This window comes from Haliotis rubra, unplaced genomic scaffold (genome assembly GCF_003918875.1).
Source record: "Haliotis rubra isolate DU_JTF1 unplaced genomic scaffold, ASM391887v1 Scf963, whole genome shotgun sequence".
NCBI lineage: Eukaryota > Metazoa > Mollusca > Gastropoda > Lepetellida > Haliotidae > Haliotis > Haliotis rubra.
Window position 1 is genome coordinate 71,951 of NW_025767705.1, and position 16,267 is coordinate 88,217.

Below are 16,267 nucleotides of genomic sequence, written 5' to 3' on the forward strand. Positions count from 1 at the left end.
TCGAGGAAAGGTACACCGAATCTGTTGCGTAGCATTCCGATAAACCTCCTCGTAGGTTTGGTATGACTGCCGCAGAGGGGCACCTGACTGGGCAAAAGGTGGAACCAAACGCCCTTGGCTGGCAGCGGAAGCTGAACCTGAGCCTACCCCGAGGGCGACCGAGGTAAACACGCATTCGTCCACCACCTGAACCAGGAAGAGGGACTCATCGCCCAGCTGATACCGCTTCACGGTTCGGGCAAATCGAACCGGGAGCCTAGAGCCAGCTAGCAACGGGTCCACAACATCCTGAATCAGTGAGGGCAGAACGCGGAGCTGCGTCTGTGAAGGCTGCCAAGGAGCAAACGCCTCACCCGGCAGGCAGAAACCAGAAGAGTCCTGGCAGCTAGTCGGCATCGCAGCTTGGGTTAGCAGTAGCGCACTGCACTGACGTACCTCTCGTAAAGCTGACGAGAAGCAAAAGAGCCCTCGGACTCCTCATCCTCCCCAACTTCCATGGACTCAGCGCCCGAGCCCGAGCCAGAATCCGGATCCTCTCGAAGAGAAGACCCGAACCCCGACCCGGTGGAAGGCCAAGCCACACGACGAGGGGAAGAAGAGCCCGAGACGCTCTCCGCTCCGGCCACCGACCGCATGCCAGGACCCCGGTCCCGAGGAGGAGGAGGCTGTCCAGACAGAACTGGTGCGAACCCTCCCTCTCCGGGGTGGATGAGGCTTCCGAACCCGAAGCCAACGGCAGCGGATCAACAGAAGCCTCGAGGCCAATGGATCAAGCCGAGCCCGGCAACCCAACCCCCGAACTCTCCGCCCCCGATCAGAGCCAGCGAGAAACTCCCGCCAGATTCTTCCAACCGACTCGTGAACGAGGAACTTCACCGAGTCCATATGCTGTTGGAATAATTGCTGAATTAAAGACATATCAAATTGGGAAGATACTTTACTTGTCAGGCTTATCTGAAGGCGGTATCCGTTGCCCACAGGCAACACACGCTGTAAACGCCTGAAAGCAAACACGCAACGCATGTAGCTAACGGCCAAAACAACAGCAAAATACACGTATAAAACATTGAAAATATGTGAATACGACGACACGACATGAAATAATTGTTTAATAAAGCAATATTTCAACCATGTGGCACGCCAAACTTCCCACCATGGAATAGTAACACGTACCTAAACCACAGGAAAGCTAGCGGAAATTTTAATACAAAAGTCACATAAATGAGAAATAACTAACTGCAAAGTCAAAAGAACATTCTAATGAACGAAAAAAGACCATACATACAGTAGTTGAAGTCTCAGACATAGTCCGAGTACGCATCTACGTTGGTCAGCACTAGCCAAGCATGTGTGCACACAATGCGTGACAGCAGAAGGAATGATGATACCTGGTTGGCCAGATATTTTATTAAAACATTGATACAGTGAGTGAGTGAGTTTAGTTTTACGCCACACTCAGCAATATTCCAATATTCCTGAACCAGACAATCCAGTGATCAGCAGCATTAGCATCGATCTGCGCAATTGGGAACCGATGACATGTGTCAACCAAGTCAGAGAGCCTGACCACCCGATCCCAATAGTCGCATCTTACGACAAGCATAGTCGCCTTTTGTGGCAAGCATGGGTTGCTGAAGACCTATTCTACCCCGGATCTTCACAGGTCCAAAACATTGATACAACTGTCACATGACATTTTCAGCCACAGAAAATGCATATATGTACCCCAAGACGATCTCTATGAAAAAGAAGGTGAGATTTCAACCAATTCCCAACACTAGGTAGGGTACCCCAGAAATGGGTTTTTACATTGTAACCTTGTGGGGAATCGAAACAGGGTCTTCATGACGAGTGAATACTTTAACCACTAGGCTATCCCACCGCCCCTGTGAGTTTCTGACTGAGTATGTAGACTTAAGTCTTTAATCTTGCTCAAAGTGAAGAAGTCAAGAGTCCCCATCCTCCAGTGATAGAGTCAGTGACCTACCTGCTGGGGTTCCACGACAGAGAAAACACTGGGGCAATGTTAGCTCCGGGTCTTTCAATCTTCACCTTTTCCTCTCCTCCCTGCAAACAATACATGCAGAATCAGAACACACTCTATTTGTTTGTTTGTTGTTTAACACCTCACTCAGCAATATTCCAACTATATGTCGGTGGTCTGTATATTATTGAGTCTAGATCAGACAATCCAGTGATCAACAGCATGAGCATCAATCTGCAGAGTTGGGATATGATGACGTGTCAACTAAGGCTGTAACGATTCACTCGCATATTCGGTGAATTGAACCGTAGCCCTTCATGAATTCAATTCGTTATTCGTGGTCACCAGAACCGAATATTAACGAATATTTACGTTTTTTTAAGGGAGCATGTTTTACTTGAACCCTTGTGTACTTTTTGAAAGTGAGATATGCAGTAATGGAATATGTACGAGCCTTGCAGTAGCCCAAGTAGGGTTAGTTTGCCAAGGCCGTGCACGGTACTGTCAATTATAACTATTACATACCAAATTTGAGTGTCATGAGATGACTGGTTATTGCTGTGACAAATCAAAACTGTCAACATGGGCGTTCCATAATCTACATCAATCACTTAACTACAATATTGTATTCGTGAATAATTATTCGTATTCGTAACCCAATATTCATGATACGTATCATATTCACCACATAGTGTATTCGTTGCAGCCCTAGTGTCGACGAAGTCAGCAAGCCTGACCACCCGATCCCGTTAGTCGCCTCTTACAATAACCAAGGGTTGGTGAAAACCAACTCTAACTTTATGATGTCCAGACCTCAATACTTCTATATATTTGACCCAGCATGATAGCATTTCAAATGGAAGAAACCAGACCATTTGCTAAATTCAGTATGTAAAACAGCAATCTGTTCAAATCATGGATGTGACTAAGTCAGTCAGTGCCCAACTGATGACGACCAGGATGCCCTTGTACAACTGACTGACTGAATTTGGTTTTACGCTGCTTTTAGCAATATTCCAGCAACATCACGGCGGGGGACATCAGAAATGGGCTTCACAAATTGTACCCATGTGGGGATTCGAACCCGGGTCTTCGGCGTGAAGAGCCAACGCTTTAACCACTAGGCTACCCCACCGCCCCGCCCTTGTACAAAACAACCTTAGTGTTATGACAGTCGTAAGTCTATGTCAAGGTACGGGAGTTACGATCATCTCAGCACTAAAATTGTTTGGCAGCAAGGTCACTGGGCAAGGTTTCATAATGAACCATAATGCTAATAGTAAACAGACCTACTTTTCATGATTCTGATCCCGGGGAAACCACTCCGTGCTCCTCATCTGCTACTGTTTGGTCAGTGACTAACAAATACCTACCTTATTCCTGATGCTGACCAGGCCATTATATAAGCCCAGGGCGAGGTATTGACCATCATTTGTCCAGCTGCAGCAGGTGACGCGACTGCTCACTTTATGCTTGGACACAGATTTCTGCTCCGGGGACCACAAACCTGAAAACATACACATGTGTACAGTGTGTGCAATAAACCTCCGAGTACAACAGCTCAAGGTTGTTACTGATCATTCCAGAAGGTTCTAAATGTTTAAATGTGCTGGTAGATGTGAAAATACCATGTAACTAGAAGGAAAGAAATCTCATCATACTAATTTTTAGAGTAAAGTTACAAAGCGGGTTTAGCTAGGCATGCGGTTAAAAATTGGTCCTGGTTGGTTGGTTGGTTTGTTTAACACCGCACTCAGCAATAATCCAGCTATATGGCGGCGGTCTGTAAATAATCGAGTCTGGATCAGACAATCCAGTGATCAACACCATGAGCATTGATCTAAGCAATTGGGTTACGATGACATGTGTCAACCAAGTCAGCAAGCCTGATCACCCGATCGCCTCTTACGATAAGCATGGGTTTTTGAAGGCCAATCCTAACCTGGACCTTTACAGGTCTGCAAGGTAATTGGAAACAGATGACTGTTTCAATTACTTAACAGGAAACTTGAAAACTCAATTTTGCATGTATTGGAATTGATATGATAATTTTAATGACTGAGGGATAAAGCTGTAAAAGTGCATATTTCTATAGTCCTTACCAAAGTCACTGACTGCACAACTGGCAAGCTGGTGAGTCACTGGATTGTATGACATACACTGGATAGCATCGTTGTGTCTGAAACAAAATAGCATTTACTATCAGTGGGCAGTTCTAAAGTCCAGTATAGAAATAAAAAACTCAATTTCTTGTCCCTCTAATTTTAGACAAATCCCCAAACCAAATTTTGTAACAATGAAAATACTGACTTCTTCCTTTTTCTCAAGTGAATACTACTTCACAATGAAGTGTACAGTGAGTATGTGAGTGAGTATGTGAGTGAGAGTGAGTGAGAGTATGGTTTTATGCCAAAAATATACTCAGACAATGTCAAGGCAAGGGTCACCAGCAATGGGCTCCACACACTGTACCCATGTAGGGAATCGATCCTGGGCCTACACATGACGAGCAAATGCTTTAATTTTCACAAATCACAAGCAAATGTCACTAGTCCTTGCTGAATATTACCAGTCTGGATTATGCTAATTAGAGCTGTGTATCGGTGCCTAAGTGGCGAGACGATATATCCTGATACCAGTTAATGAGGAGAGACAATATATCACGAAAGTATTGACAAGGAACCTGCGAGACGATTATCATCACGACACAGTGATGGCGATACGATATTTGTAACTGTCGAATAGCCTGATTGGATCAACAGACTGGTTGATTGAAGCTCTGTTGCCCAATGTGAGATGGCTTGAATTACTGCCTTGAATTCCAGCTCGTTTATATGAAGTACCCGTTCGTCAGATGACCACAGCCCGGCCACTTGGTGGTCGAGGAAGTGAGCTCCCCAACCTATGAGGGATGCATCGACGAATAGGTGATGAGTCGGTGCAAAGGGCATCATAGAGACTCCCGGGGCAAACATTCCGTTCGTCGAGCCACCATTGAATGACTAGACGAAGCGGTTCTGGAAGGCAAATGAGTTCCTTGGGGTTGTCGGCCTGAAGGTACGGGCGTAGAAATCGCTGTATCGGCCAAAGTTGGAGCTGGCCTCTGTACGTTAAGGCTTGAGCTGATGTCAGAAGGCCCAGTAGGTCCTGCCACTGTCGTAAGGTTCTCGCCTGAGACAGTCCTGGAGGAATGCATTGCTGAATCTTTATCCACCTGTCTTGAGGTAAGAACATCATCCCCTGACGAGTGTCGAACAGTGCTCTGATGAATTGGAGTTTCTGAGTTGGTATTAGTTCCGATTTCGCGATGTTCAACAGCCACCCTAACTGTCTGAGCAGCATGGTTGTGAACTGTAGCTGGTGAAGCAATACGATCGGATCCTGTTGAGCCTGGATGCAATCGTCTATGTAGCTTTCGAAGGTGATCCCTTGAAAGTGGAGGAAGCTCGTTATGGGCTTAAAGACCCACGGGGGTAATTCGGGTAACTTTCCATTGGTAGTGCGTGGAAATTCCAAATGGTAGGACTTTCCATTGGTAGTGATTCCCATTGAGTGATCTAGGCGACTCGAAGGTACTTCCGGTGTTCTGGATGTATGATGTTTGTGATCTGGATCTGGGTTAGGTGACTTTGATGTTAGATCGGTCCATTGTGATCTGATTCAATGTTGTGATCTGGATGCGGTAAGGTCCGGTGATCTGATTCGCCGAGTTGTTGTGATCACGATCGGCTAGGTGATCTGGATCTGTCCGGTGATCTGATTTGAAGTTGTGATCTTGACCCGTTTGGTTATCTGGATCGGTTAGGTGATCTGGATTGATTAGGTGATGTGGATCGTAGTTATGCTCTGGATCGTGACTGTGATCTGGATCGATCCGGTGATCTTGATCGGCACAGTGATCTAGATTGGGCTTGTGATGGTGATCTAGATCGTTGTGGTGATCTAGAATGATGTGGCGATCTGGATCGGCTATTAGGTGACGAAACCTGAAGTGTTGATTCATGATGAACGTCCCCCGGCGACGCTGTTGTAGCCTGCTCCGTCCAGTTCAATGAACTGTGGGGAGACAGTTGGCTGGTTAAACGCGGTTGGCCAGGCTCCAAACAAACTGAGATAGTCGAGGGGATGATGATAAGTGTCGATCTAAGGTCCCCTGGTAGTGTAGATGGGACAGGCAACGAAGAATTATCGATCACAACCACCTGCGAATGATCTGACGCTATGGAAGGAGGTGATTGATGCGTACGTCATAGGTGCCGAACGTCCTCAGATAAGTAAGAATCTGATGAAGTGTCCATAAAATCCTCTTGAACCACAGACGTCGCACTCTTGCATGAAGGTACAATTTTCTGTCGCTGTAACTTGATATGCTTGGCAGGAGTGGGATCAGATTCTGTTTATTTCCTGTCCCTATCGGTGATTCTCCGGGAGCAAACACGAAGGTAGGCCTTAAAATCCTCATCTTTTAGTGAATTACACTTGCCACATCGTTTGTTCCAGTTACATTGTCCAATACAGTCACTGCAAGACGAGTGAGGGTCGAGGGACGAATAATTCGTCTTGCATTGAGCACAAACTTTCCTTTTCCTTGACTGATTATCTGTTTTCCCCATGATGTTAGGGTGAAATAATGTCCCTAATATACAGCACGTCCACACAGTCGTGCGACAAGAAAGAGAATGATCATTCAAGGTAGTCACGTGGGCAATTAGTGGAGCATGCTGCAAGCTTTATTAGGAACTAGGAAGCTAATTAAGGAGAGCAGCATGGAGTGCACAGGCGAATGGACAAGGAGGCCTATGGAAAAAAAGTTTACAGTCATTCCGCTAAAAGTCGAAGCAAGAGAGAGAAGTGCAAGTCGTGAGATAGGATAAGTTTAAAAATTTGTGTTTCTGCACCAATGCTTTCACAGGCAATTCAATGTAATTTATACCAGAATCACTGAAAAAAACTCTTAAGTATACTTTCTAAAGTTTATCTTCTCTTTCTTAACAAAGCTAAGACATCGTTCATAGTTGTTAATAAATGGTGTTATTTGTCAAACAACTAAAACATGTTTCAATTACTTAAAGACAAGTCTTTTACAGTTCACAGAGATTGAAAAATGTTCACAATCTTTCACTGACACACCAACTCCTTTGTTCATGTAACAAAGATGACAGACACAAACAAATTCCTGTAAGGTTCAGTTTGTTTTTAAAAATTAGAAGTATTTCAAAGAGACTCCCTTCCTAATCCTAATGCAATACTCCTTACAACTTTAAGTAGTATTTAAGTAGTATCGGGATATATCGTCTCTTGTGGCGATACATCGATGTATCATGGACCCTTGTGATATAAATATCCTGATATGAGGCCTAAATGTGTTTTGTATCGATGCACTCGTATCGCGTAGTGACGATGCAAACATCGATACTATTGATGAATCGTTACACCCCTAATGCTAATAAGGAAGCCTGGCTCCTCATGTATATTGCTTACGTGTATTTGAGAATTCCCTCCAGTTTACTAGTCCAGATGATGACACTCTTGTCAGCTGATCCTGAGGCAAAGCGTTTTCCATCTTTTGAATATGCTACACAGTACACAGTCTCCTTATGCCCTTTGAGAGGCTGGATCATTGAACCATCGTTGGCATCGTACACTAACACACGGTTTCCCGCAGCTACTACCAACTGACTGCCATCGGACTTGAAACACACGCTCCATACACTGAAACAAAAACATTGGATGAAGAATGTGTTGAAAAACAACTTCCACGATCAAAGATTCAGGGTTTTACCTCGACTAACTAAAATGGGGGTCTCAGGGATCCCTGATTATTAGATCCTTGATTGGCATTTTAGAAGATGGTATTTGATGAACATAAAGAATTTCCTGGATTTCATCTTTTTTTTTTATTCTTGGATACAACATTTCGGGGCCTGTTCTGGCCCCATCTTCAGGTAAAACTAATGAACAGTGTGGCCCACGAAACCGTTGTATCATTGAATAAAAAGAAGATGAAATCCAGGAAATTCTTTATGTTCACCCTGATTATTAGTTTTAAGGGTCCTTGCAGGCAGAATGAGGTTCCTGTGAAGTAACAGTGAGGAGAACTGTATGTTTTGATCATTTCTTTAGAGCCTGGAATGAATCAATGATAATCTGGACTGATGGGTGAAATGATGCACGTAACTGCTCTGAAAGAAACAACCAAACACTTAGCAAAGTCAAAGATGTCTTGTGGGCACAATGAACAATATTGTGAGTCCCTCTGGGTGCAGTGATTCTTTTTCTGCATTCATTCCCTACATTTGTGCATACTGGATGCACATTTGTGTGTCACGTAAAACCCTGAAAAATTCTTCTTCAGTTTGAAAATATCCTGAAATCATTAGCTGCAATCAGTCTGTTTACTCAAATTTTACAATACTTATCCTTGTGTACATGGTGAAAGGGGGTTTTCACAAGAACAAGGTGATGTGTAATTTGTTTTGTAACTAGTGTTGTGTGATTGTGTGAATAATTGGTCAATCAATCGATCACATTTGCATCAGATATGCTTGTGAGACTAATCGATATACATAAATAATGAAACATCAAATTATACTTGAGAAAGTATGTTTCTTATTGTTATGTTTGTTAAATCCAGACATAAACAACTGAAGTCTGATGCCAACTGATGCTGACTGCAATGTGAACAACACACTCGCTTGCATGTCTCAACAAAGTATATTTGATTGTCTTGATTGTAGTATTAATCTGGGCCTGTTTTGTTTGTACAATGTTACGATTGTGTCCTGTTATTTCCAACATGAGTTTTAAGGTGGGGTTTATGATTATAATCGATTATTGATTGATTACTCAGTTCTGATTATCGATCTGCAAATTGTTTAACCAGCAGTAGTTTTAACATTGCATGCAACATTACTACACTTATGTAGCAACACCTATGTGTGTGTCTGCTTGAATTAATCACGACTAATGCTGGTTTTACAGTGCAAACACAGTTACGACGCTGCAGTTTAACAAAACATGGACGCCTCACTTAGACAATGTATCAAACGACGAAATGTTTTCACATGTTGACATTCAAATGACATGGTGTTTATTGTGGATCTGCCAAGCTAGAACATGACAAAAACTTCATCTTCATCACATTATTAGTCAAGGTTTCACATGTTGTGATCTTTTTCAAGAACTGAAATGTGTATTACCTGAAAACAATGCAGAGATGCCAACCCTAATTTAGCCCAATTAGTATTTTGGCGAAAAACTGATTAAAAAATTAGTATTTGTTGGCCAAAATTAGTATGAACTTTTCCAAAGAAATTTTATATTAAATAAAAAAATTAAATATACAGTCTAAGGCCTTGTTATAATCGTTATATTCAACTATAGTTTGGCATGAAATGCATGTGGACCCGTTTTTTTGTAAATATCTCTTCATCCAATGACCCAATCGATCTCAAACTGTGCAAGTGGATGTTTTGTCAGACAACCTAATCACCTTGTAAATCACCGATCTTATGCATTTGTATTAAAGAATCTGTCTATGTAACTGTCAACAAAATACACAGCAGAATGCAGAATGCTTGCAGAGGGAGGGAGCCAATGACCTGTAACAGCGGCAGTGTTGGGTCATAAAGGTCAATGCACGTGCAGTTCATGATAGTTACCTGTACACTGCACAGTGATAGACCGTTTGGATCATTCACATTGACTACTTCTAGCTGTCATCATGAAAGCTTATTCAGATGATGCTAAATAAAAATCAGTAGTAAGTATCCACATATAGCTTGATACTGAATATAATGTGATCGAAATTTATTATGCATGGTACGTATGCTATTTAATAATTTATTTAATGTATTTTTTTTTTAAAAACATATATTTTTACTGCTATCGTAGAACACATCTTTAGTTCTGACATGAAGGCTAATAACATCCATCTCATAATGCACACCATGACATTGCTAGGGATACATAATTTCACTAAATACTGCAATAGACATGTGTCAAAAACAACATGAAGTTCAAGATGATACTGGTATAACTGAACCTTTGCTGTCAAATCATTTTAGGTAGCTGTGAAAACTCAAACTCAAAATATCACAGTAATGTGTCAATAGCACTAAAAGTGTTAGATAGATAGTATCCCAACACGAGCTGAATTTGACGTTCTGGTGACTTCGACGATTGCATTGCTCGCGCTATATCGGGTGAGTACATGTGCGATCGGAGTGCACAAACAGTTTCACTGGTAGGGCGGGTGCCCAGTCGCTGTCGTGAGAAGTTTTATTGACAATGGAAATCGGGAAGTAAAGTTATATCAAAAGCAAACAAACATCAATATTATATACCAGAGATCGTTAATACCACTTCAGATGCAAAATCAGTTGCCTTTATAAAAAAAAATGGCAGGCGAAAATTCAGTAAGATCAGTTGTCTGCTGGTGACAGGCAATATATAAATAGGAAGCCACGTGATCACAACACTCCCTCACAGTGCGGAGCAAAAAGTATGGCTCATCGTCGAAAACCCATACAAAATACCCGGATGTTACGAGCGGCCACTGTTTCGCCGATACGACGTCATCAACGCTATTTTTGTAGGAAACACTTGATATTTTTGTGTGAAATAGATGAATATATCCTTTATCACTCGAGGTTAATAAAGTAAAAACTTTAAATGATATTACAGATAAAAATTACGTTTTTGTCTTACATCGTCGAAAAACCCTGACACCGGGATACTGCTTACCCTAGTCATACTGGATAGTGAAAAGTATCAACATAGATCCATTTAGTGCAGACATAATTAGAGAAAACGTGTAGGAAAAGAACATAGTCAAATGCTGTCAAGTCTAGTTATTTCACACCATGAGTTGAACTATACACCTAATATAACGTAAGCAAACACGTCTGTGCAAAAATTAAATGATTTATAATTTATTCAATCAATTACGTTCATACTTCAAATGATGGATGCCGCCGATTCCCTAGTAACCAACCAAACAATTTATGACAGCACAAACATCTAGAAATATGATTAAATGAAATAAAATAATCCTAAGTTAAATCAAGGGACAATACCATTGTTCTATCTTATCTTTGTCTTGAACTTTATCTACCCATGTCGGAACAGCCCTCATCTTTTCGTAAAACACACTCAGCACCTATGCTGTCGGTGTTTGGAATTCAAGTCCACCGCGCATATCAAAGCGCATATTTTGGGGTTTCCGGTTTAAAGCATCCGGTTTTACGGAACTCGAGTAACTGATTGCCCAAATAGAAAAATCTTTATGTGTACAATGGAAACAAAGATATATTGCAAATTCGACATATGAATTCAAAAGCATCTTATAGTTCATGTGCAGAGATGATAGAATACACGAGCACGAGACAGATGCATAATCAACCCAGTTCGGTTCATTTTGTACATAAAGGGGCGTAACTCCTTTCGGTAAAGCACCTGTCTTTTGTCCCTTCGTCATTTACCGGAAGTTTTCCTTGGGTCAGTGGAGGGATTCTCCTGACTATTTTAATTCATTTTGATATTTCTCCTGGTTCATTATCAGCAGGGGTCTATTGTATACTGTGTTTCGCGAAATTGATGTTTGGTTTACATTCAACAAGAAAACGTGTGATTTGATGGATTTGGAACGCCGATAATTTGCCAATCAAAGTGGGAGCTAACAGGTCACTGACATCTTCATGCAAATGGGTTGAGGATATTGTCAAAGGCCAATGTCTGTTGTGTAAGTAACCCATTTCACCTGTGTGAATATACATTAGGTCATACCAAATATCACAGTAGCAGGAATGTGATGAACTGTAGAATTCTTGTTGTTTTAGGATGGATTTTTGATGAAATGTAAACAATATAAGACAGTCTAATTAATAATCCATGACAGTGATTTTGCCACAGTTCACGATTTCATCCTCATACGAAATATGCATCATTGTTTTTCTTGTTAATTAATATTTCAACAGCTTATTATTTTATAATGATAATGATCAATTTGTCAGTGTTGGATTAAGGGTAAATAAAATGTCACATCACTTAATCACCCATGCTTAGAATGTTCAAGAATATCATTTGTCAAATGTTTGGATAGAGATAATCACTTATCTTAGCATGTTGCATTTGATCTATTTTGGTTACCATGGTTATTACAATTCCCTGACTGTGCAATTTAATTGATTCAAACGTTACATGGAGCAAATTCCAGAATATGAGATTTATTACTCAGCATCTTTGGTATAGCCCTACACTAAACAAAAGGGCAATCCCAAAAGAATGGTATCTAAAAATAGATTTCAGAATTTGGTTATAAAATCTGTCATTGTCATGACTACACTTAAAGCTGCAGAACATTGCATGTTTGCAAACCAGTTATATGTGCATGACAATAAAGTAATTATTTTAGAGTATTTTAGCGCATGACTTATTCTCGGTTGTACTTGTGGGAGTAGGAAGTCCATGGAGAACATGTTTAAAAGTAACATTTGTAAGAATTTATTTTCTATTTAGCATGCATATTGATAATCTTACAGATAACAATGTCTTAAAATTCTAAAGCAAGATAGTTCTTAGTGCCTGACAAGTGTCAACGTTGGTGCTGATCGAAGTTATTTTTTAGTGGTATATTCAGCATTTGGTATCTTGATGATGAAACAAACAGTGCACACACGAAACACAACTAAAAATTTACAGCAGCTCCTAAACACAGCTGCAGGGATTAGGTTATTTTTCCTAGTTTACCTACATTTGGTGACTTCATATTAAAATATTATATTTTAGATTAATTTGGCTTGAAAGGATTCCAAAATACATTTTGTGGTATTTAACTACACTCATAACCACATGCATTCATAAACTGCTTTAAATGTTTTTTTGTAGACAATAATGATCAATAATCTTTCTTCTCACTTGAACTCCATTGTTTAAACAAATTATCTGTGCATTATATCTGAAAATGATTGTAAAATTTTAGACAAAGTAAGGTTTGAAGTTAACCAAGTGTTTAACAGGATTGAATGTCACACTGAAGATGGGCGTTTGATTCTCCACATAGGTACAATGTATGCAGTCCATTTCTGGTGTCCTCCACTACAATATTTCTGGAATATTGCATTTTACAACAGCATTACATGAAATAATGATGCATTGCATTGTCCCTACAGGTAGTCATTGCTTTTATTTATGATTTAGGGATTGAAACAATTAAGAATAAGAGCGATTGATTAACAGTTAACATGTGGATAGTACATCTGCTACACAATCTGAAAACTGATTAAATGTGTTTTTACTTGTCCAGCTGCACTAACGATCAAAAGACTGAAATCAAGACCGATCAAAACTACAAAAATAACTGCTATCATTTAAACTATAATTGATCAAATGCTCTGCCAAAGTGCTATTGCTTCTGACCTTTTTGAACCAAATCACCTCAAAGTTCAAACAGGTTTAAAAAAGGACGCAGATGTTACTGTAGCGATGTAACAGATTGTGATTATTTTTTTTAACAGAAGAAAAAAGCGATTAGACTTACTTTAAGTCTATTCCCACATACAACGGAGGCACTGGGGTAGCTAGTGATTAAGGCGTCCTTTTGTCACACTGAAGGCTTGAGTTTGATTACCCACATTAGCATCATGTGTGAAGCCAACGGTACAGATAAGCTGCGTATCTGTGTAAATAATGCAAATATTTATGTAAAAACTCAATTTCTATTAAGTCTATTGCATACATGTACGCTTGAATTTTTCTAAATGCTCAATAAATTTGATATTACAAGCGTACACACAAAAATGTCAAATCTTAGCTTGCGTACCGGTGGACAGATGAAATAACTGACGTATATCGAGAGGTTCTATTTCAACACATGAACTTGGCAAGTTGCAGTCTTTCATAGTAATAGCATTTCTGACCACCTCCGTGGTGTAGTGGTTAGAGCGTCCGCCCAGAGAGCGGAAGGTCGTGGGTTCGATCCCCCCCGACCGCGTCATACCAAAAGACGTTAAAATATGGTACTTGTTGGTCCCTGTCTGGCGCTCAGCATTAATGGGTACAACAAGGACTGGTCGGCTCGGAGTCCGTATAATGTGTCTGAGTGGGGTATTCATGCTTCACTGCGGCATGGTATCTCAGTGGGCTAGCACTATAAAACCAGCTTCAGTCTGGGCTAGTACAAGCAGCCGCATATACACATACACGCGCATGCTTGTCATCATATGAGCGAAATATTCTCAAGCACGACGTAAAACCAAATTTCACCTCACCTCACCTCTTAGCATTTCTTATATTAACGATCAAAATATAAATAACAAACACATAAACCAACAGTTAAACCTTATTATATTTTTACAATTAATGGAAAATGGCAAAATACCCAATTGAGTTCGTGTGAGGTGGACATTGCTGGTATATTGTTAAAAGTGGCATTAAAGCAGACTCGCTCAATTTACTCAAGGTAATTGATTTGCACAAGGTTTGATACCATGATGCATATTGTATATTCTGTTGGTTGTGTTTTAGGAGTGGCTGAGAGCAGGTGGTAATTAATCTACACATGTATTCATCAGTAATGATGCCCCTCTGAATGATGCTTGAAATATACTTTGGATTCACATCAATCAATCTCCCGGACCTGCCTGTGTTGTTTAACTTTCTCTCTCTAGGAATACCCAAAGACTCAGAAATATATAAATTACACTCGCGTAAACTTGATTCGTGGATATAAGGGAAATGCGGTGAAAATCATAATTTAAATGCACGATTTCATTTTGTATACTCACTGGTTATTTTATTCATTGATTCATCAAATTGAAAATGCCTAATATTCCACTCGTGAATGAAATGTTTGTCTACCGAAGCCATTTGCACTCATCACCCATTCGGGTGCACACAAAATGTGGCATCACCTTGTTTCGTGGATTAAGTAGTCGGTTACTTTTTATCGCTATGTACGACAGCCCATTACAGTAAGTCTTGACAGCTAGGTAAGCAGACGACAAGATGTGAGAAAGTTGTGCTAACGGTATCTTCTTTATGTGACATTTTATAAAATTAAATTTTGGTATTAGTAATCTTGGCCTATTTATCTCAGTGCTGGACAATTAGATTTAGTGTATTTACGTGTAATTCAGAGATACGGAACATTTTTGTCTGCTAGGCATGGCATTTTGTGTACATCAAAAGTACCGCTTCGTGACGTCATACGAGACTTATTTTACGAGATAGCATCATAATTACCGAGATCCATGAATCAAGGTTATCTACGAATTTAGGTTACGGGTCTGTATGTTCTCACAAGTCTACCAAAAATGATCTGCTTCAGAGTTACATATGTACTTGCATATGTACTGATGAAAGTTGTAGGCCATAAGAAAATATCCCTCTTGGACGTCCGCACTTTGAGAAAAATGCAGGGTTAGTTTAATTTGAAAATTAAGATAAATTAGTATTTTTCTGTTCATTTTATGTTTGTCATGCCCGAAATGATACTGAATATGCCATCCTGCTTGCATATTATTTGCCTCGGCATTGTTCATTGTGTAGTTCCTGTGTTCATATTCAAACACAATTTCAGTCTGTGACTACAGCTACCGGTCAGATACCTAAGTTTTGTAAAGTATGGGTCAGTCCAGAAAGCTCAGCTCATGATGCTCCATATGTAACTAAAATGCACAAACTACAATGATAACAGGGCTTGTATTTTCTGAAGTTTTGGGCACAACTTTTCAATTCTCATGATTGTGTTTTGTTTTAAGTCAAACTACATCAAGATACTAGTAGCTGACTCAGTCTTGATACGATTAGGGCCATAAGGAAGTAATTATCAGATTATCATCCGCATGTTTCAGAATTGCCGATGTGGGGGTGTTATTATATATTTGTATATGCATTAGGACTGCAACGATTCAATCGAATCTGACACATTAGTTTCGATTTTCAATAAGCATTATCACTGTTTCGATTCGATATTTGAATATCTATGTAAATTATTTCCACACAGCGAGAACATAATTTTGACTTCAACTCGAGTAGTTTTGAGAAATAAGGTGAAATGTGATTGGTTGACGAATTGTTGCTAGTAGACATCGCCAAAGTCCTATTCTGTGTTAAAACATCATATTTTCTTTGCTTGAAAAGGGTTACATCATTTACATTCCTCATATACTAGTCAAATCTTGGAAAAAAGTTTTCAGTGTGTTATGTTTTGTTTAATAAACTGTGAGAGTTAAATGAAATATGATGTTTTTTTGTATGAAGAATCGAATCGAAAATGATCGA

General features: G+C 40.2%; 2 protein-coding genes across 2 annotated transcripts in view; one reads left to right on the forward strand and one right to left on the reverse strand.

Moving 5' to 3' along the window:
- The window catches only part of LOC124265149 (intraflagellar transport protein 122 homolog), a 41,291-nt gene extending 30,120 nt beyond the window's left edge, over positions 1–11,171 (reverse strand). The window contains exons 1-5 of the mRNA XM_046699937.1: positions 11,062–11,171; positions 7,466–7,696; positions 4,087–4,163; positions 3,358–3,491; positions 1,988–2,067 (exon numbers count right to left, since the gene is read on the reverse strand). Of these exons, the coding sequence (XP_046555893.1) occupies positions 1,988–2,067; positions 3,358–3,491; positions 4,087–4,163; positions 7,466–7,696; positions 11,062–11,120 (581 nt within the window). The 5' untranslated portion in view covers positions 11,121–11,171. The remainder of the gene's footprint in view (positions 1–1,987; positions 2,068–3,357; positions 3,492–4,086; positions 4,164–7,465; positions 7,697–11,061) is intronic.
- A 301-nt stretch (positions 11,172–11,472) lies between these two features.
- LOC124265143 (helicase ARIP4-like) overlaps positions 11,473–16,267 on the forward strand; it is a 40,612-nt gene continuing 35,817 nt past the window's right edge. Inside the window, 1 exon segment of the mRNA XM_046699933.1 lies at positions 11,473–11,726. The gene's annotated coding sequence lies outside the window, so the exon portion shown is untranslated.